The sequence below is a fragment of the Nilaparvata lugens genome, chromosome 4 (assembly GCF_014356525.2).
Source record: "Nilaparvata lugens isolate BPH chromosome 4, ASM1435652v1, whole genome shotgun sequence".
NCBI lineage: Eukaryota > Metazoa > Arthropoda > Insecta > Hemiptera > Delphacidae > Nilaparvata > Nilaparvata lugens.
The window spans coordinates 70,095,879-70,120,084 of NC_052507.1; the positions used below are offsets into that span (position 1 = coordinate 70,095,879).

A 24,206-nucleotide genomic window follows, 5' to 3' on the forward strand; every position below is an offset into this window, starting at 1 on the left:
GGTTACAGAGATAATTGATTTCCTGTTTGCTGTTTATTATATGGCTAAGAGAGTCAGCCGCGCCGTACCGCGTCGACTGTTTCCCCTTCCACGACGTCAAATTGAATCGCAAATACATAACAATATACACACACACACACACACACACTCACACTCACACACACACACACACACACACAACACACACACACAACACACACACACACACACACACACACCACACACCACACACACAACACACACACACACACACCACACACCACACACACACACCACACACACACACACACACACACCACACACACACACACACACACACACACACACACAACACACACACACACACACACACACAACACACAACACACACACACACACACACACACACACACCACACACACACACACACACACACCACACACACACACACACCACACACACACACAGACCAATAACCAAAAACCACTTTTTCGGATTCAGGGCTCAGGGTACCTTGAAAAGTATAGAAATTTAGAAATTGGGGTACCTTAATTATTTTCGGAAAGCAATACCTATGGTAAAGCTTACCTATGGTAATAGGGCAAGGAAAGTAAAAAAAACTACTTTCTGTCGCATCAAAACTATACTCTGCCATCTTGGATCCGTCATATGGAACCAACTTCAATTTTAATACAACTTTTTTTTTCAAAATAGGAACGTGGTCATATGATACATGATTTCGATACAGAATTTAAAAAGAAAATTAATGACGAAACCTGCACATACATCTCAAAACAAGAGAAGTCCAGAACCAATTTCCTCATACAAAATTACCTTGTGCTGCTAGATACAGAGTGGCTAAAAAAACTCATATTTTTGGCTCATTTTCCAGTTTTCAGCTATTTCTGCCAAATCTCGTAATCGGACAGAAAAATTTGCTCTTGCCTTTTCTCTAGATAATAGAATTCTGAATAAAATGAAATCATTCGAAACTATCTATCTTTAATTCAATTTTTTTTTCAATTCAAATCAAATTTATTTCCTCCACAAAATTCAACAATTACAAAATTTAGGATAATATGTACCTTAATCTAGTTTACTTAATGAGTACTGAGTTATGATTTTTCAAAAATGAGTGAAATTTGAAGAAAAAATCAATTTTGATGAATTCTATTTTTTGATCAACAATATCTTCCCATTGTTACCATTTAGATGTATAATTCAAAATCCCTCTGGGCGTATTTTTGTGCTCTACAATCAGAGATCAGGTAGAGCGCTCTATCTCATATAGATTTCCAGGTACACCTGACAACAATGCTCCTTGTATTGTGAAAACACCTAATTTTCAGCTTCAACCATCATCACCAACTACATAGTCTTCACATTGATATTTTGCACAATGCCATAAGTTCATAAATTATGTTCTATCGGAATTACCCGTTAGATGCACTTCATTTCAGTATTTCCTATGGTAAGGCGCGCTTGAGGACACCTCAAGGATCAAAATTTCAAACACTTATAACTTCTGACACAATGCTCAGATTTCATCGTACTACACTCATTCTTTACGGCTCATTAAGGCGGTCCAAAATCATGCATCATAAGTCAAATTCGGTCGAAAAGTGGAAAATTTATTGTTGAGTGTATTAAAGCCCATATTCGAATACATAAAAAATGGCCAATTTCTATATTCAAAGCTGTGTATCTTGGTAACCCCTTATTATAAAAATCATTACGGTACTTGATCTTTGAATGTACAATATAATTTCCTGTTTTACATGCTGCAAAAGAAATTTTTTTTGTGTTTCATATCTTATTTGCTACAATAGATTCTAAAATTTCATATTATGGCAGTAATTGGGTAGGAGAAATATTGAACAATTCTTTATTTCAATTCATTTCTTTACTATAAATTTCTCTACAGTCCACTTAAGGTTGAACTTAGTGTAGAATAACACAGGACAGCGAGGGTTCAAAACATTCCCTATGCTACGCTACTGTGTTTTTCTACGACGCGACCCAGCGCAAGAAGCATAGCATTCACTAGCACTACAACACGACCTCGGTTGTGGAGTAAGATGATCGGTACGGGTAATCTTTTCTGCAATAACAGGCTTAGGTTGTTTCTCCACTTGGGGTGCCGATAGGTCATGTTCCACAACCGATCTCGATGCACTTAGGCTCTGCAAAGAAAACGCAAATGCTAGAAAATGATTGCCTTAGACTTTAATATAGTAATTAATATTGATATAAGTTACATGCAATAAGCAATACGGTATACAGGAGAATATTTTCCCCCTATTTTTAATGAGTGTTAACATAACAGTACAAATTACTTCTGTAATTTGCCGGGTCGATGTCAAACGAGGCAAACGACAGAAGAGTCCTGCGACAGTCGAGACCAGCGACGGTAGAGACCGGCGACATTCGAGGCCAGCGACGGAAGAGGACTCCTGAAAAAGTGGCCTCAAATGTCGCCTGCGTTAGGCGACAGTTGAGGCTACTCTAATTTTTGTACAGCCCCGACAGTCGAGACCTGCGAAGGTAGAGGACTCCTGAAAAAGTGGCCTCAAATGTCGCCTGCGTTAGGCGACAGTTGAGGCCTCTCCAATTTCTGTACACTCCCGACAGTCGAGACCTGCGACCGTAGAGGACTCCTGAAAAAGAGGCCTCAACTGTCGCCTGCGCTAGGCTCTACAGAATGGTAGACAGCACCAAAAGAATATTTTAATTTGATTTGTATGGATTTACCAGCAATTGAATAATATATTATATCCCATTATTCCATCCATATTATGAATAAGTATTGCAACTTTACAACTGTAAATTAACCTTAGTTGCTTTATCATAAAAAACGAAATTTTCAAACTTGTATTGCATTATGCCTCCTTCATTGACAAATCTAAATATTTATCTATCTTCTATCTTCTATAAGACGAGATGGTGTCTGTCTTTCTGTCTGTTTGTATGTGAGCTCATCACGCTTGAAATACTTGACTGATTAAGCTGTAATTCTTCACAAAGATGATCGTTCTGAAAATCCTTTAAGGATAAGCCCTATCTACCTTCAAAGTTCATATGCTTTTTTTATGAAGGAAGTTTCAATTATTTGGTTTTCAACAAATCAGAAGTTATAATCATTACAAAATGTATTTTGTCTGGAATCGCAGTAGGATGTGTCCTCAACTGTCGTCTGCTGCAAGCGAGTCTCTAATTTTTGTACAGGCCCGACAGTCGAGACCAGCGACATTCGAGGCCAGCGACGGGAGAGGACTCCTGAAAAAGAGGCCTCAAATGTCGCCTGCATTAGGCGACAGTTGAGGCCTCTCCAATTTTTGTACAGCCCCGACAGTCGAGACCTACGACGGGAGAGGACACCTGAAAAAGAGGCCTTAAATGTCGCCTGCGTTGGGCGACAGTAGAGGACTCTTCAATTTTCGTACACTCCCGACAGTCGAGGCCTACGACCGTAGAGGACTGTAAAACAGTCCTCTACTGTCGCAGGCCTCGACTGTCGTCGGTCTCGACTGTCGCGCCCCCAATTTGCCAAGCGGCAAGAGACACCTGTCGACGAGGCGATTTCAGGGCGCGCTGAGGGGATTGCTGTTGGAGAACCCATTGTATTCCATCAGTGAGCTCTTAATGTTGGACAACACACTGGTGAGTTCGTATTTTTGACTTTTTGTTGTTGTGACTAGCTATAAGGTACCTAATATTAGCTTTCTTGATTTTTGTGTTTTTCGACGTGTCCTTGTGGTCTTGTGATCACATTATGGACCTATAATACTAAATACTTCCAATATGGTACCTAATATTCTGTGAAAGAATAGGTATCAAACAGGTCTTCAACAAGACTGATGGTAAATTATTTTGTTCGAGCTGTTAAGTTGTATAGGGTAGAGTGGTAGGTTTGCAAAATTTTGAAAACCCCTTTTTTGAAAATTCGTAGCTCCGGAACCAAAAATGGTAGAGCTCTGCGCGACTAGGCTACTCAATTTATTGGAAATTTTATTATATGTTCAATTTTGTAAGCAATGATTTTTCTCCAAAAACTTGAAGTTTTCGAGATTAAATGAAAAAGTTGATAAAAGTCCGGATTTTTGAGGGTGAATCCGCCCTCTGGCGTGTTAGAAAATTTCAGATTCGAATTCAGCGCCCCAAAATACATATGGAACCGTGGAGAAAAATTATTTCGGGGCTGTTTCCTGAAAAAAGACCCTTCGACTGGACTATTATAGTAGGAAGTAGAAAGAAATCGTTTATACCGTAATCAAAAGAATGGATTTTCAACATATAATAGTAGGGAGGAAAAATATTACGTTATCATAAAACAATATTTCCTTTCATTTTTGCTCAGAAATATAGTTTTAGAATCATTCTTATCAACCGATTACTGAATCTTAAAAATCACGAATGTTGTACGTTTGAAAAAACATTTAGACCTGATTGCTGCAAAGATAATTATTGAAAACTACTACTATAGATAAATAGGTAACGTCAGGAATAATTACATGAAGTCCTCAAAAATAATTGAAACCAGATTTCATATGAAAATTTTAAAGTCATTATCGAGGGATAGTTTCAACAAACGAGTTGGATAGAATCTCAACCTCATAATTATAATTAAGTGTGATGAAGAGTGTAAGACCCAGGCTCAATTTTTCTCAATTATATCGGGTATTTAAATTAGAATCAATGATATTAATATTACAATTTAAGTTTCAACATACCAGTAGAGAGCAAAGAACCAGTGAAATGAAAAGAACGGTCCGAACTTCCATGATTGCTGATTGAGTTATCTATTATAATAAAATTGAGAAATGATCTCAAGAAGCTGGCAACATTCACTTTATAAGAGCCGAAAATTTTTATGTTTGTAGAATAAGAAACAGATGTTGAAAATCCATTGTTTTGATTATAAAAGATTTCTCTCTAAAAGTCGGTTATCTTTCCCATTATTATCATTCATAGCAATTGTTCAAATTTTCCACAAAATAATTTTTACATAGTAATTCTTTTAAAACATATGTAATACCACTGTAATATATGTGGTTACAATTGATGTATTTTAGATTAAATATGAAAAAAAGCTCCTCAGCATGTTAGAATGTATTGAATTTATTCCATTGTGTAGCTACTGCTGACTCATTGTGCCTTATATATGGTGCTACCGGCCAAAAGAAAATTCGTAGACTGCTTTAGGAAAATTATTTTGCAATCAATGAAACAATTAACCGCTCTGAATTTATCTTATGATTTTGCATAGTCGCTGAATGAGCAGTATTGGATAACTATGAACTAATTCTACCTCAATGAAACTCCTTTATTGAATTAGACAATGTAGCTTGACTAATTAATTAGAGAATTTTATCGAAAGAATTCAAAATTTTGGCAATGCTCTGCTTAGCTAGCAGTCCATAATTACAAATTGTATTCTCAAAAGCCTGTCACAATGGACTTTTGTGCAATCCCATGTCACATTCTGTGGTCACTGACTCTTGTTCCAATATCGTACGATATCGTACCATTTTGGCAATTTCTGTTGAGTGGGGGGTTAGCCGTTGTTCGGCGATCACGACAAATCCGAGGTTTCTTGATTGATTCGGGAACCCTAAATATTCTTTCAAATATTTTCAAGTTTTAAAAGCCCTATTGGAGGAGGCCTTCTGCCTACTCGAAACCCTGAGACACAGAGTACGGTAACTGATTAATAGTCAAGCGTCTTCAATGTTAGCACATCGTTAATATAGCCATAGATAAATTAAGTTCATTTATAATTTTCTATTCTTTTGGATTTGAGTAATTGAATTTTTGTAACTGATGCTTAATAGTCTTTCCATCCATCCTCCTCAAGGTCGTTCTGTTTAATATCCTAATCACCTTCTCTTTTGTATTTTTGTGAGAGGAGTAACTTTATATTTGTATTTTCTATACTTTCGATATTAAATTTGTTCTTATTTGCCTCTGAGAGAGACCAGCGAAGGCCTAGGCTGTCTTCCAGAGAGCTGTTAGAGTAACTAGTGAGGTCAAGAAATACCTCATCTCTAGATAAAAGTTTTTTCGTTGAAAGTCGGTTTTGTATTCAATGCTTTTGAGCTAGATATAATTTTCAATGTCTTAAGAAATTAGAAATTTATTCTCACCTTTGATATTGATTCATTTAGGGACTTGGTGTGTAGTCCTTTGTCATGCAAAGAGAGGATTGACAAATGAATAGACATTATCTTCATTATCATTAAATTGAATTAGTATTATTAATCAAAACAAACTTCAATTTCGATAATACCGATACTCCCTGAGAAGATTGTTGTCACAGTATAATTACTACTTTGAACTTAATCGAGTATTATTATTATATATATGCATATGCATACATAGGCCAAAATTAGAAAAAAAAACATAATTTTAAACTTAATATTTCAAATACCAATAGAATTTAGAACGTTCTGGAGCCACTGACACGCATCTTCTCCAGCATCATGGAGGGCCGACAGCCCTCCATGATAGGAGTATTGTGGACACTCAGATATTAGGTGGTTCATTGATTGGATTTGTCCACATTGGCACAGAGGATCAGATGTGTATCCCCATGCTGTCATCAGCTCAGCACACCTTCCCACCTGCGTCCTGAACCGGTTAAGGCCACACCACTCTCTACGTCTCAGCTGGGTGCCAGGAACAATGTCATTAGGGTCATCCACAAGGCCTTTGTTCCTGACCTCTCCCTGCAACCATCTCAGTCTCCATAACTCCCTTGCACTTCTAATTTCCTCTTGCTCGTCAAGTCTCAAGTATCTTCTTGACTTGAGGCGCCTTGGTGGAGGGTTAGCCAAATCTCTTGAGACTGGGAGATCCTCATGAATGTTTTGTAACTGGGAAATGAACTTGTTCTTCTTCTCCAACCTTCTGAGATCTGGAGGCATGATGTTACTAAGCACAGGCAACCACTCAGTCTCTGTTGGTCTCAATGTCCCACTAATCTTCCTCATAGTTTCATTGAAAACTGTATCAATTTTCTCAACATGTCTGCTGCGAGCCCAGACAGAAGAGCAGTACTCCCCTGTGCTGTACAGAAGTGCAAGACTTGATGTTCGAAGGGCATTCATGTCACAACCCCAGGTTGTTCCCGCAAGTTTGCTGATGATATTTAGCCTTGTCTTCAGTTTATCTCTCAACCCCTGCAGATGTTGTCGATATGTGAGGGATCTATCAAGTCTGACTCCTAGGTAACGGGGAGCTTCCTGATGAGATATTCTTTTGCCACATAGCCTGAGATCAATTGTCTTTTTTGCATGCTGGTTACTGAGATGGAATATTGTTGAGACAGTTTTGGACGGGTTTGGCTTCAAGAACCACTGCTGGAAGTATTCTGCCATTAACTCTAAGTCCTCATTCAACACAATTTGGAGCTGATCAAAATTTCGACCTTGAGTAACAAGCCCAATGTCATCGGCATAAATAAACTTGTGTGATTGAGTAACAGGCAGGTCTGCAGTGTAAACATTGAACAAAATTGGTGAAAGAACCGATCCTTGAGGTAAACCATTTTGTAATCTTCTTATAGTGCTGAGTTTACCATAAAGAGACACTCTGCATGTACGGTCTCTCAAAATAGCTCCAAAGAGATTGACGGTTGCCTTGCATTTCAGGATCCTTGCTAACTTCAGAAGAAGACCAGATCTCCACACTGTGTCATATGCTGCACTAAGGTCCAGAAATACGGCTCCTGATTTGAGGTTTCTCTCAAACCCATGCTCAATGTAAGTTGTGAGCCCCAATACTTGTTCCTCACAACTCCTACCCTCCCTGAAACCAGCCTGCTCCTCTGGCAAACACTCATCCATTCTGCTCCCTACTCTTGTCAGTAGGACTCGTTCAAAAAGTTTGTACACAACTGACAACAGGGCTATTGGTCTATAGCTTTTTGGGTCTCTTTGATCTTTTCCTGGCTTCAATACTGCTACGACCTTTGTTTGTTTCCAGGATTTGGGGAGCTCAGCTCTAGCCATTACTTCAGAAAAATACTTTGAGAGCCACATTATAGCTTTTGGTCCCAAATTCTTGATAAACTCAGGCAGAACTCCATCAACTCCTGGTGCTCTATTGCCTTTCATCTTTTAATGGCAGCTATAATCTCTTCAGAACTTACCAACTCAGCCAAAAAGGATTGTTGCATGCAGTTTTTCAGCTCCTTCTGTAGTTTCCGCTTCATTTGAGCTTTCAGCTTTGGGGGCACATCTATATCACCATTTTCCTGGAAGATGTCAGCTATTTGATCAGGAGTCACATCCGCTCTTTTTATGGATCTTGTGTTCCCACTCAGCTTTCGGAGTAAACTCCATGATTTCCTGCTGGAGTGAGTGAAATCCAGACTCTGCATGGCTTCCATCCAACGATTGCGTCTTCCTTCATCCAAATTTTTTATCAGGCTATTGGCAAGCTCATCAGTTGGTGAAACTTTATATTCAGCAAGTAAACCATCACATTCTGCATTCCACATGGGACATAATTCTTTCTATGGCCTCTTGGAATAGATCTCTTTGCAGCCATGAAAAGCAGTCTGCTGAACCTTCCATAGTTTGATATGTTGATAGGGATTCTGGAAACTGTTTTTTCCACTTCTTCAGTAAACTTTGCCCAAACTGCCTTACGGAGATTCCACCTTGGAAGTTCAGGATTTTGAACACATGGCAACCTCATGCCAATCTCTAAAACTACCATGCTATGTTGACTTCTAGGGAATCTTGATTCAACTGATCTTGTCACATGCAAAGGTCTACCTTCCCTATTACATGACACAAAGCACAGATCTGGAGTGGTAGAAGTTCCCCATCTGGCAGAATGAAAAGTGCTGCCTTGTTTAGCATCATATTCCAAGTGAAAATCATTTACTTCAGCCCATCGAATCAGACTCTCACCATCCCTGTTTTCAGTTCTGTAGCCCCACAGAGGGCTATGAGAGTTGAAATCGCCAGCATATATGCACGGATGTGCAGCATGAGGGAGGGCAGGGTTCTCCCATTCTTCCCCAGGGGGTTTGTACACATTGAATATACTCAGCCCTCCGTATACTATGCCTATGGCATGACTATTTCCATTTAAACCACTACAATTAGAAGCAATATTCGATGTAACAAATGTGGCAATTCCATGCTTATCATGATTTAAACTGTTAACAAGTGTATAGCCTGGAATCTTCAGCTTGTTATCCAAATTCACTGCTACATGTGTTTCTTGAATCAGTATGATGTCAATTTTGAGATCTTTACTCATTTTTCCACAAATTTCTCCTTTAGCTCTTGTCATGCCCTCAATATTAAGTTGTGCTATTCTAAGTAAGTAACTATCTGGAATGCCCTGAAAAGGACTTTGGCCTATGTAGCCGGGAGACATTACTGGAATGTGTCCGGCTTGCAAAAAATGAGCTTCAAATTGATTTCAAAATCCACTCAATATCTATAATGTACAATTATACTCACATTAATATTAAGAACAGTACTTTAAAACACAAGGCAGAAACGTTGAAAAACACCAATACCTACTTCCCATCTCCATAAAACATTTTGAGGTTAGAAAATATTCGTAGACTTGCCTTTAAAATTTCTTCATGAGAATTCACTTTAAAAAAAAAACTTTTTCTTTTCATAACTTCAGAAATAGTTGACATCAAATAATATAAGGCATAAAACTATCCAAAAAGGGAATTGAAAATAAAATTATGTTAAAAGTAGGACTTTGAAAATTTTCATCTCCGTTGCTAAGGAGATGTTTCCTATCAAATATAGTATTATTATTGATCTTATATTATATATTATTGATCCTATTCGCCCTTTGGGGAGAGAGTGCTCAGGAAGGGCTACTTGTTTAACCTTCTGTTGTTCATACTAATATCATCTTATTTGCTACGTGTATTAGATTTATTTTGCTTTCTGATCCCACAAAATTCATAGTTCTGATTGACCAATCTTTATTCATTCGAGCTACTAGTTTTATTACATAAAATTCATTCAGTATTTATTACATGAACTACTAGTTTAACCTGGTACTGTTGTTTATACTAATATCATATCATATCATAACTAGATTTATTTTTCTTTCTAAACGCACTAATTTAAAACCCATTAATTTAAGATTGGCTTCAACTTTAATCATTAATTTATATGATTAATTCAATTACGAATTTTGTCTTTAATCTTCCTTTTTGTTTTGTTTGAGTGAACTTCACTAGTAACTGGAGTTTTGATTATAAAGTTGATTTTATTATTATAGACTTAATTTATTACTATTTTGAATTTATTCATTTCTCTAGTCTATTGAGTTGTCCGAAGCTCAGAGATTACCTATTATTGTTGGAAAGCCACTCGCCAACCATTTTACAATTTTCGAGACCGTTGATCTTAGTATTTTCTGTTTAGATTTGAGAATATTTTTATTTTAAGTTTATCGTGTTGCCACTTGTTCCTCTTTAATTTTGTGGAATAGAATCGGTGATACTATTGTTGCCATAATATGTGTTTAGATTTAAGGATATTTTCTTATTTTGAGGTTGTCGTGTTGCCACTTGTTCCTCTTTATTTTGTGGAATAAAATCGTTAACACTAATGTTGCCATAATTTGTGTTTAGATTTGAGAATATTTCTATTTTGAGTATGTCGTGTTGCCACTTGTTCCACTTTATTTTTGTGTGATAAAATAGTTAATAATATTGTTGCCATATTTTGTGTTGAGATTTAGGAACACTTATATTTTCATATTGTTGGGTTGTCACTTGCTCTTATTTGATTCTGTGGAATAAATCGGTGTTAAAATCTTCTGGTCATCCTCACTGTATTCAACCAGCGTCCTGCACAGTCCAACCCCACCAGAAGAGAATAGAATTCTGGGAGTCATCGACCCCAGCTGATTACATTAGTGTCAGGTGTGGGGTAGGCTGCAAGAACGCCTACGGGATCTACTACGCAGATTAACGTCTCTCGGTGACTAAGATGGGTCTCAGTGATGACGACCATGATGAGACAGGTGCTCCAAGATCATAGAACTCTCAAGCAGCAGCTGATGTGGCCCGGGAACATGAGCAGTCCCTGGAAGCAATTAGAGATCAGACACGAAGGATGATGGAAGCCAGGATCCAACAACTACTCAATCGAGCCAAAGCAGCAGAGAAGGAGAGGGATGCAGTCATTGCTGAATTAGAAACCGTTCGGGCTGCTCCCCCAACTCGATTACCGCGATTGGAAGTGAATTATACCCTTCTTCCTGAACTGGGACTCTCAGCTCCCTATCATCAACCAACTCCTACAGCAGCAGCAGTAGCAGTCACTCCTGCTGCACCAGTTCCTGGTAGAAGGAAGGATCTAGGTTTTGCATCCACTGTAAAGCACTTCTCAGGTGCAGCTGGGAGTCAGTCTGTTGAGCAATTCCTCCAAGGTTTTGAGCTAGCAGCTTGAATTGGTGGATGGGATGATGAAGACCAACAACTGCTTTGTTGTACGAAAGTGTCAGGTTTAGCAGCTGCCTGCTTAGAATCGCATCCAGAGCTGGAAGCAGCCAACACAACATTTGCTGATGTAGAGCAAGTGCTACTTCAGCGATTTGGAAAGGCGATCAATCCACAAGACTCACTGCTAGAATTGGGAAATTTGAAACAACAACTTGGAGAAGGCCCTTGTGCATTTGCTGATCGTTGTCGTGTACTGGGGTATAAAGCTATACCCATACCAGTCGATCCAGCTGGAGCTGTGTGGGCTCGAATGCAGCTAGACAGAACCATTCTAGCTGCCTACCTGAGAGGCTTGCAGGGCCCAGCTGCAACCACACTTATAATACATCCACCAGTGGATTTAGAATCAGCAATTCAAGTAGCCGAAAGGGTGGAACAAGCAACTGTGAGTCAACCAACTGATGTATTCACTGTACAACCTGCTAATCGGCCAAAACCAACTTCACAAGAGAACCATTTGCCTAGGACATCCACTACTCAGGCTACAACCACCAGAAGAAATAATCAGCAAGGATGTTTCTACTGAGGAAAGCAAGGGCATTTCATTTGAGAATGTCGTCTACAACAAGCCAATAATACTCATTGGGGAAAGGAGGATCATAGTCGAGCACACACACAAGGGATGAGAAACAATTGCTTACAACAAGACAGTCATCGGAGAGATCAATCTGGACCAACATTCTGCATCATTTGTGGCGACCCAGATCATCAAACGTTCAGCTGTCCTGATCAGAAAACAACTCCCAGGAGGGTGACCTGTCAACAAGGAGATCACAACTTGACAACGAAAGTTCATCAGCAACCTCTGTCCCCAAACGAGAATGGGCTGGATGGCGCCTCCAGGGCCAGCCAATAGAACTAGAAAATCAAATTAAGATTGTGCCCAGTGTTGATGCAGTCCAGAGGGGACTGTATATCTATGTTAACCTCATGGGAGTGAAGAAGAAGTTACTAGTTGACACTGGTGCCGAAATTTGTGTACTGAAGCAAGCAGTATCAGCAACTATGAACTAATTCTACCTCAATGAAACTCCTTTATTGAATTAGACAATGTAGCTTGACTATTCAATTAGAGAATTTTATTGAAAGAATTCAAAATTATGGCAATGCTCTGCTTAGCTAGCAGTCCATAATTACAAATTGTATTCTCAAAAGCCTGTCACAATGGACTTTTGTGCAATCCCATGTCACATTCTGTGGTCACTGACTCTTGTTCCAATATTGTACCATTTTGGCAATTTCTGTTGTGTTGGGGGGGGAGGGGGTGGTTGGCCGTTGTTCGGTGATGACAACAAATCCGAGGTTTCTTGATCGATTCGGGAACCCTAACCGATTATTCTAATTCCAAACGTCACCTGAAGAAGACCAAGAAGCAGCGACCAAGGGAGGATGGAGTGGACAACTGTGAGGGTGTACATTGTGGCTGGTGAGTCCCTAATTCATTATTAAGCTTGAGCCACCCATTGTTTTATTTTGACCAGTCCAGTTTAATCATTATAATTCCCTATAAATTAATAATTAATTCATTTTTCCATTTCATGTAGTTAATGATGTTCTCTATTAGTAGTTGATTTATTTTTCCATCTTGTGTGGTTAATGACATCCTAAATCATAGGTTAATTTATTTTCCCATTTTGTGTAGATAATGATGTTCTAAATTGATAGTTAATTTATCTTTCCATTTTGTGATGTTAATGACGCTCTAAATTATTAGTAACTTTTTTCCTTTTGTGTAGTTGATGACATTCTAAATCATAAGCTAATTCATTAGTTGGATTTTGTAAAGTCTCACCTTTGATATTGATTCATTTAGGGACTTGGTGTGTAGTCCTTTGTCAAGCAAAGAGCGGATTGATAAATGAATAGTCATTATCTTCATTATCATTAAATTGAATTAGTATTATTAATACAAACAAACTTTAATTTTGATAATACCGATACTCCCTGAGAAGATTGTTGTCACAGTACCTATATTTACTACTTTGAACTTAATCGAGTATTATTATTGATCTTATATTATATATTATTGATCCTATTCGCCCTTTGGGGAGAGAGCGCTCAGGAAGGGCTACTAGTTTAACCTTCTGTTGTTCATACTAATATCATCTTATTTGCTGCATGTATTAGATTTATTTCACTTTCTGATCCCACGAAATTCATAGTTCTGATTGACCAATCTTTATTCATTCGAGCTACTAGTTTTATTACATAAAATTCATTCAGTATTTATTACATAAACTACTAGTTTAACCTGGTACTGTTGTTTATACTAATATATCATATCATAACTAGATTTTTTTTCTTTCTAAACGCACAAAATTCATAGTTCTTTTGACCAATATTTATTGATTTATTCGTGTCAGATTGAATTATTGAGCTGAAATAATTAGTCCTCGGTTTGATTACCTTACTTGTGTCCCATTAAATTATTAATTTTAATGGCTTCAACTTTAATCAATAATTTATATGATTAATTCAATTACGAATTTTGTCTTTAATCTTCCATTTTGTTTTGTTTGAGTGAACTTCACTAGTAACTGGAGTTTTGATTATAAAGTTGATTTTATTATTATAGATTTAATTTATTACTATTTTGAATTTATTCATTTCTCTAGTCTATTGAGTTATCTGAAGCTCAGAGATTACCTATTATTGTTGGAAAGCCACTCACCAACCATTTTACAATTTTCGAGACCGTTGATATGTCCTATACTGCACGGCTAATGCCCCGTGATTGATCTTAGTATTTTCTGTTTAGATTTGAGAATATTTTTATTTTGAGTTTATCGTGTTGCCACTTGTTCCTCTTTAATTTTGTGGAATAAAATCGGTGATACTATTGTTGCCATAATATGTGTTTTGATTTAAGGATATTTTCTTATTTTGAGGTTGTCGTGTTGCCACTTGTTCCTCTTTATTTTGTGGAATAAAATCGTTAACACTAATGTTGCCATAATTTATGTTTAGATTTGAGAATATTTCTATTTTGAGTATGCCGTGTTGTCACTTTGTTCCACTTTAATTTTGTGGGATAAAATAGTTAATAATATTGTTGCCATATTTTGTGTTGAGATTTAGGAACACTTATATTTTCATATTGTCGGGTTGTCACTTGCTCTTATTTGATTCTGTGGAATAAATCTGTGTTAAAATCTTCTGGTTGTCCTCACTAGATTCAACCAGCGTCCTGCACAGTCCAACCCCACCAGAAGAGAATAGAATTCTGGGAGTCATCGACCCCAGCTGATTACACCACTAGTAGTTCCGTGAACAGTAGACCTCGCGCAGCTATAGCCTCCTCCAATTGACCGACGTAATGAGGACTATGTTTTAACTCGGATTATTTCGTCTTGTCGGATTCTTTATCATGCTCATTCTTAGGCATTTACTGTTATTTCGGATTCAATATTAAATCTTTGTATTGTTTTCTTTACCCTGACTTATCATTTGGCATACCATTGATCACATCTTCTTCTTTGGCTGTGCCTTATCCCATTTAAATGGGGTTGGCATTCCTTCCTCTTAGTCTGCCTCTCCACAAAGCCCTATCCAATGCTACCTCTCTCCTCTCCAACCACTCTCTCGCAAGTCAGCCGCTATTCTATCTCCTCACCTCATCCTAGGTCTACCTCGTCCTCTTACACCATCCAAAACCAAATCCTGCACTCTTCGTCCATAATCCTCCTCCAGTCGCTGTACATGCCCAAACCACCTCATCCTTGACTCCTGCATTTTCTTTCCCAGTGGTCCAACTTTGACAGTGCCTCTGATCAATCCATTTCTTATTTTATCTCTTCTTGTACCCCCACACATCCATCTTAACATTCTCATCTCAGTCACTCCCATCTTTTGTTCCTGTTTCTTTGAAATGGGCCATGTTTCCGTTCCATACAGCATAGCTGGCCTCACAACTGATCTATACACTTTTCCCTTCATTTGACAATTCACTCTCTTATCACAAAGAACACCACTCATTTTTCTCCAGTTTATCCATCCACAATTTATTCTATGCTGTGAATAAATAAACTTATTTATTAATTTATCAATTTAAATAAATTGATCACATCATTGGTACTTTAATATTTTTTTCAGATAAAACAGAATCATTTTACAATCAACGATAATCATTGATTGTACAACGATTGATACATACCTTAGAAATTTTATGTTTGTTTGGGTCATTTCAGCAAAACTACTAATTCCCAATTCATCAGCAATTTATTAAATATTACATTACATCTCAAAATTACAGTCCACTCTTTGCATGACTCAAATGTATCAGTCCCACCAAAGACGAATCATCATCGACCGAACGTAGTGAGGTCTATGTTTGAACTCGGATTTTCTTTTCTCTGTCTACGTGTGTATCAACGCGTTGATAGAATTTCAAGAGATTTGGCAGGAATATTCCTTTCTTAACTGTGCGTCGATGTATACACAATGTTTTTTTAAATGTTGCATTTTAATGATAATATGAAAGGAAAAGGAATTTCCTTCATACTCCGATACCACTATATAAATCATCTACTCTGAAGATAGACTATTATAGTCTGATTAATCAGACTATGGAATTATTCATAATCAATCAGCTGACAAGTGGATTACGGTATTCATTGCATGCATTACGCAGATGTCTGGAGAAGTCGGTAAACATGTGATATCAGATACTTGTGGAAAACTGCGTGAGGTGTACTGTTCACAGAACTACTAGTATTTTGAATTATTAGTTTATAAAAATTGATTTAGTAATTTTGTCATTGTAGTTGGCAAAACTCCCACTGGAGCACTGAAGTTCAATCCTGGTTTTGATTTTCAGTTTGTTGTCTCATGACGCATCCATACGTTAGTGCAATGAAGGCCAATGACGACCAACGCCAGTGCAGTGTGTGGATGTGTGAACACTGGCCTTGATCACATAGGCTGGGCCAGCTTACTGGATTAACATGTGGGCTGGGCATTAGGGCACAGAATGGAAACTTGTAATCAAACGCCTATCTAACCAATGCTTTTTACATGACGCAAATACTAGACACGTCACGTGACCTTGGGAAGTTCCAATCCTGGTCTTCCGATTGGCTCGTGTCAGTGAACGAGATCAATTGATCCGGATCATTAAAGTGATCCGAACCTACCATCAATACTATTACAATGCGGCCTAACAAGATGGCGGATTTTGGCGTCAGGGTAGTAGCCAAGTTTCCATACTGTATGTATACTGTGATTAGGGTATGATCACATTGGATGTGTATTATGTGAAAGTGCAAGTCAGATCATGCATAAGCCAAAAGCAAAATATGGAAAGAGCCTTATAAACACAATGTGACTTACATGTAGCTGCTCATACTGAACGTGACTATAGTCACTACCTCCGTAAACAAAGCCATAGTGCATTCTGGTGACGTCAGCACAGGTAGAAAAAATTGTTGATTTCAGCTGATCTATATCAGCTAGTGTTTTTATTGGTGTAGGAGCCCTACCTGTGCTGGCGTTACCATTAACCACCTGTCGTGCACTATGGTTTTGTTTAATTACGGAGGTAGTGGTATAGTACTATAGTTTTTTAAAGTATAAAATATATCACAGCTTTAGAAAACGAGGAATAGGTGTAATGAACAAGAACTATTCAAAACATGACATTGCACTGTAATGTCAAATTATTAAAACAGTAGTTTTATTGCATCAAAGATATTTAATCTATAAACAATAAATCATTTTATTTTGTTATAGGGTATTTATTAAAACATCATTGAATATTGATAATCATCAACCAGTGAAAGATTGTGAGAAAATTGAAGAATATTCATAATGAATGAAATGAACTTTGTTAATGAGATAATACAAAACTATTCTATTTTCTTACAGGTAGTTTGCATCATAATATCAAAGGACGACGTCTTAGATCAAATCAGCCACTGTAACAGAAACAAAATTTTATTAGAAACAAATACAAAATAGTAGTTTATACAACAGTTTTATAATGATGATCTTTAAAGCACGAGTTGGATGTAGAGTTAAGTTGGCTCAACTCACACTTACGCGACTCAGGTCGAGAAGAGGCTCGACTCTAGTCGAGAGCATGTGTTTTCAAATGGTGACGTCGCGGAGACTAGAATCGACTGGTCTGAGTGTCACCATTTGGAAACACATGCTCTCGACTAGAGTCGAGTCTCATCTCGACCTGAGTCGCGTAAGTGTGAGTTGAGCTGTGAAATGTTGAGGGGTACTCACTCTCTAGAAGAAGCGGCTGGAGCTTTGTTTAAGGACATGCATAAAACTTAATAAACTATAATCAACTAGAGAAATATGAGTTATGTTAAATTTCTTTAAAGTAATTGATGGTAAAAATTGAACTAATTTTGAAGTGCTATCTGTAGTTTCTCTATCCCCTGCTGTCTAGTCCGTACGCACTAGACCATTCACTGTCTATAAGAAAATAGATAATAATTATTATTGATAATTTATTATCATTGCTATTGCAGTGTTATTCTCTCATCCCTTATATATTTCTCGACTTAAATAGTACAATATAACGAAAACATGACATTGGATGCTAATTTTTGTGGCTGATCCAGCCACAAAAAATTTAGGTTCCATTTCCTGGATACGCCACTGCGATGATTAACATATGTGTGTGCATAATTAACATGTACATGAATGTTCATCATACATGTCCTACCGTTAGTGGCCAACCATAGATACTGTTTTATAATTTAGAGTAGCACTCACCATTCATAGGCATTTCGTCGATCTGCGTGGAGTAGTACTGTTCGATGTCGCGCAGAATCCTGATGTCGTCGCTTTTGACAAAGTTGATGGCGACACCCTTGCGCCCGAAGCGACCCGACCGACCGATGCGGTGGATGTAGAGCTCACGGTTGTTGGGCAGGTCGTAGTTGATCACCAGTGACACCTGTTGCACGTCTATGCCTCGCGCCCACACGTCCGTCGTGATCAGCACACGACTGAAACACAACCAATCAAGTCATAAATAATACGTCACTCAATCAATCAGGCAGCATGACGTAATTTAATAATTAGGATCACAGCAGTCAGGCATGCGCAGTTGGCTTCCCTAACTCCGCCCGGTCACATACAAAAAATAGGTATCTTCTCATCACTTCAATAGTGTATACCGTTGCACACTAGTTAGGGATTAGGAGTTGGCTTTTTGCTTTTAGATGGCAATAGGTGGGCCGTCCACTAGAACCGTTTTCGTCCGAACTAGCATCGGTCGAAAACTACCGAACGATCCCCCAACAAAGAAAGCAATAGATACTCGTCCATTGCAACAGGTTCATAGTCTCCAGCCGATCAATTTTCCGATACGAATTGAATGGGATTTTCCGGCTCTAATCTGGCCCAACAAACTAGTCGAGCTGAGACAACAAAGTGTTCCTAACCTAAAATTGTTTCACAGCCTTGTTTGTTTTTTAAAGTTGTTCTGTTTTATAAAGTTGTAAAAACTATGGACAATGAAAAGTTGATAAGTTTGGTTCAAGAGCATGTTCCATTGTGGGATATGCGAGACAAAAGATATCATTGTTGTGATGATCAAAGGAATCTGTGAACAAAGATTGCTTGATAATGAATAACTAATTTAGTGGATATTTGTTTATTCGATTTTCAAAATCTCAATATAATCATTGCTCATGAAAAATTTTGGTGGCTATGATAGTAGTTAATTCAATAATTGGCAACTAGAGTGACGTAAACGGTTCCAATGAACGACTATATTCGACCGAATTAACGGCCGGCAGATTCATCCGATCCAACGGCCAAACGGATTGGTTGAATACGGTTCCAGTGGACGGTTACCTATATGCTAGAATTATTTGATAATTAAAGAATTGAATAATAAATAGGCCTATTGTATCCAATGGACTTCAAGAAGCAACTGGAACTAGACGTAATGAAAACTGCACGTACTGAAATCGACTACCCGGGCTGGTCTTGATCAACAGATATATTGATGAAGTGGAAATGACCCAATAAAACCAGCATCAAGTCATAGGTTTCCTTACAATGATAAATGGTCTACGTCACATGAAGAGAACAGCGAAACATGTGACAATTCAAAATGTCTGGAGAGTGGCAGTCTTTCTTCTAGCATTTATTTCAATTTTCTTAAAACAGTCCTTTGAGGTGTCAGTTTTATTTTTCATACTTGTGAAAACTATACAATGACGAGAAACAAGTTGAACTAAATGTCATAGGATTTTATGTTCTAGCGTTGTTGATTTATAGAGAACTATAAATTTAAATGAAAGGCTTCGAATTTATCAATACATGCTAAAATGTAAGGTTGGTAACTCAGCTGCTCAGCTAGCCATTGGACATTGATCCCGTGCTTCATCTCTAAACCATCAACGTCCATATGCAGCAACTCGGTTTAAATGGAGATATTATATCAACAGTTTGTTCTAACCCGGAATGAAACACATTATAATAAATGCAACCATACATACATGTAATCGTGGATTAGCATTAAAGGTATATAGTGCAAATGGCCACTGACATTCAACTTCGGAAATTCAGGTTCAACTTGGAAAAGCAGTGTGGACAGAACAAAATGATATCGTCCAGTTATGACGTCAAGTTTACATGGCGAAAAACAAAACTAAAAACTGAGTTTCAAGTGAATAAGTCGATGAATAAATTGATAATTACCTGGTGCCTGATCTGAATTCTTTCATGATGGTATCTCTCTCATTCTGAGGCATATCACCATGCATAGAACTGACTGTAAAGTTGGCTTCCCTCATTTTTTCTGTCAACCAATCCACCTAGAAAAATATTAATTATTAAATTCTTATAAATAGAAACTGAAGATGGAAATGCTAAGTGATATTAAAGTACAATCGTGCAAGATTAAAAAAGTTAGGTTTATGCCAGCTCGACTGTCAGCTTGATGATGAGACCTGTGTGGCCACCATACCATGGTCCTGTACCAAAACTGACAACATGTCAGCGTTCTTATTTCATTAAAACAGTTTTGTTGGAAGCTAACTCAAGTTTCAAACATTGAAAATAATATTCCTCGATCTAGAGTCAAGTGATTCATTAAATATGTTCTTCGTTCAATACAGAAAATAGCTCAAAATGCTACAGAAGTCATGAAACAAATGGCTGTTATTATGGATTGATACACTTAATTTGATCAAAAATATTTAATGGTTTCTATTCGGTACCGAATTCAAACCGAATTACCGTTTCACACTTATCGGAATTTGCCGAAAACGAAACGACCGAATGAGTGTGAAACTAGCCATACTGACATCCGACATGCAGTTTACACTGAACACTTCAATTTTGAAGAATGCATTTCAACAAATGTTGGAAAATATTTTTTCCTTACATTTAAAATCAACGACAGAAGGACGGCAATGGAGTGAAAAATAGACGGTGCCCCAAGTTTTAACTGCCTGGCTAACTCATTAATATTGAATAGTTATCAAAATGGCACTAAATGCAAATGACTATATTGAGGTCCACGTTATAATGCCAGTGTTTGATTAGCAACGGTATTGCTATCCTTGTCTATCATTCAACAAAGCGGATAGCGCTATTTCTTTCTCGCTTTGCTATGTTGCCAGATCGTCTTTCAACAATGTAGAATTAATCCTATACTATTGAACGAGCAGCTTCTGTTTTTATGTTTAGATGTTTGTATTTCACCGGATCTCAAAAAGGCTCTAACGATTCTCACGAAATTCAGAACATAGTAGGTTTATAATATAAAGATTCGATTGAACTAGGTCTCATCCCTTGGAAAACTCGCTGAAGGACATTAAAAAGATAATTATGAATCATCCTTGGAAAAACAGCAGATAATAATTATTTCGTCGTCTGTTGGCGATGGAAGTGAGTGAGCGAGTTCATGTGTGTGGGACTGTGTCAAAATTATGTCTCAGCTGTTGAACTTTTGTAATCATTCAATCAGTTAGTTAGTGCCAGTTGCAAAAAAGCCGGGTTATTTTCAATCCTGATTAATTCCAGTAGATCCATCTTTTTGAAGTGGTCTTCTCTGATTTGGTTCACGTGAAGTTAATCAGGATTAAAATCTAACCGGCTTTTGTGCAACTGGGCCTTTGTGAGGGAAATTTTTGCCTTCCCTTTGGGAATTAATCTCTATTTACTGTGATTAGATAGAACATTTCTGTATGAATGTTATTATAATTTCTTCTTTCGTAATACATTTTTTATGCTTTTGTACTCCAGAGCAAAGCTCGGTCCACGATATTAATTAATTAACAAAATATTGTATCTTTATATGAAAATTCATTTCGAAGTTATTGAAAAATAAAATATAGGCTTAATTGATTAAACAAAAATGAACTAAAATATTACATCAATAAACCTGTATCAGCTACCGTCTGTAGAAGGCATTGACAAGACATCGGCAACATTTTTCTCCTATATTTCTCCACTGCCATTATAACGTGGACCTCACTATATATGAAAATAACAGTGCAAATATTATCTCAACAACCAATGCGATGATAATGACACCAAATGCGGATGAAATATTCGAAAATAACAATACAAAACTAGTAAATAAAATAGTTAAAAAAGTCTGTAAATTTAGTTGTTTTTTGTCGAAATAAAACTTATTATTATTTAAAAAAAAAGAGTACTAATTTATGAAATTGAAGAGTAATTATTGATACATTTTGATAATCGTTTTGAAATAATCATTTTGATAATCACTTATAAACTAAACACACACATAAAATATTTTCAACGGATAAGACACAAGGCTTGGACTTACTTTTCGCTTAGTATTGCAGAAGATGACAGCCTGTGTAATAGTGAGTGTGTCATACAGGTCACAGAGTGTGTCAAACTTCCATTCTTCGCGTTCAACGGCAACAAAGAACTGCTTGATTCCTTCCAGTGTCAGTTCATCACTGTGTCAAACAAAAAAAAATTAATTTTTATTAATTCATACAATAAATTAATTTTTGAAGTTAGATTAAAATATGCCTATACATATAATATTTAAAATGATTTTCTTGATTAGCTTGGAATCAATAATGATCGTAGTGGCCATAATCAATTGGTTTAGACGCTGGCTTTGTAAACGAAAGGTCCCGGGTTCACCACAACCTACCAATACATTTTATAATTAAAAAATGAATTGGAAATTCTGATGAAATTAATTTTTACAACTAGCTAGAAAAGACTTACCGTTTTACAAGGATTCTGATGGGGTCAGTCATGAATTTGCTGGTCATTTCCAAAATTTCATGGGGGAGTGTAGCAGAGATCAGACAAACCTGGAATGAAAAATCAGCTATTTAGATTAAATTTTTAATTACTACAATACACTCATCAATGGATATTATGAGAGTGGAGGAAATAGTGTAATTGAAATAAATGAAAATACTGTATACTAATACTCGTGGATATACTCAGGTGATTCTAGGCAGTATGAAAAAAATACAAACCACCTCCTGACAGCCAAAATGATCCAGTTTTTTTAAATATATTACATTGAACCTCTTCAAAATATCAAGTTATCAAGCTAAAGTATAATGTTTTAGCTATTCAACTGTTTGGTGTGAAAAGACTTTCCAACTTTTTTCAACCCTGTATTGGAACTTAAAAATTAGCAGGCTGTACTAGATGAAGCTAGAGAAGTGATAGATAAGAGAAATTATAACTTGCGTAAACATGCGAAATCGAAAATTCTAACCTAAATTCGCTCAAGAACGCACACGAAACGAACCAGCAAAACAACAAGTCATTTTTGCGTTAAACTAGTGTACATCAGTGATACCCACTTAGGTATTTCCCACCTCAACTTGAACACAAGATGATTGAGAATAAATAATGTCATATACAGTAACTAACTCCCGAGTGAAGAAATTAGTCTAACATCAAAATCAAATCAAATATGATTCTTGATTACTTATAATTACTCAATTTCCATGAATGAGAATATCCATTTTCCTTGAGAGCCAAGGTCTATAAATACAGGTCATGACACAATCCCGTGATGCATTGCAAAATCGCAATTTGATTTGATTTTATGAGGTTCTAGTTCACCAATTTTCAAATTTATCAGCTGTTATTATAGATTGAACAACATGATGTGTTATTGTTATTTTGTTATATTGTTCAAGGAATATTGCTTGGCTTTGAATTGTAAAATAAATTCTTCCGACGGAATAATAATATTTAGATTTCAACTAGGAACTGAATTGTTGGTTTTTAGATTTAATTGTTTGGGAACTTCAAACTGTTTTTGAGGTTAGCCTTTTTTCCCAATGCCTTATGAATCATAACAAGTTACAAGAATAAGAACAATTTTTAATAATAAAAAAATGAATTATTTGAACCATTTACTTTTGAAATTCCATTATTGAAAAATCGAAAACCTGAATTTACATATTAGTCCAGTCACTATATACATTGGTGCATGCAATTTATATTGTAGTTCTGATTTTTTAATATATTATTTGGGTGCATAAGAGAAGTCCAGAACCAATTTCTTCATGCAAAATTTCCTTGTGCTAGATACAGAGTGGCCCAAAAACCTCGTATTTTCGGCTCATTTTCCAGTTTTCAGCTATTTCTGCCAAATCTCGTAATCGGACAGAAAAGATTGTTCTTGCCTTTTTTTTTAAATTATAAGATTCTGGATAGAATGAGATCATTTGGAAATCTTTATTTCCAATGAGTACTGAGTTATGATTTTTCATAAATGAGTAAAATTTGAAGAAAA

The 24,206-nt window shown here is 36.9% G+C and overlaps 2 protein-coding genes across 2 annotated transcripts in view; both read right to left on the bottom strand.

The window, feature by feature from the left end:
- Positions 1–24,206, bottom strand: part of LOC111049693 (hemicentin-1-like) — a 440,149-nt gene that overhangs the window by 54,852 nt on the left and 361,091 nt on the right. The gene's annotated exons all lie outside the window — the stretch shown is intronic.
- On the bottom strand, positions 17,116–22,755 carry LOC120350941 (eukaryotic initiation factor 4A-III; the record flags this gene model as incomplete). The annotated part of the gene is given in 5 exon segments (XM_039426348.1): positions 17,116–17,391; positions 18,206–18,441; positions 20,147–20,262; positions 22,248–22,386; positions 22,667–22,755. Coding segments are annotated over 5 exon segments (597 nt in total), but the record flags the coding sequence as incomplete, so codon positions are not given.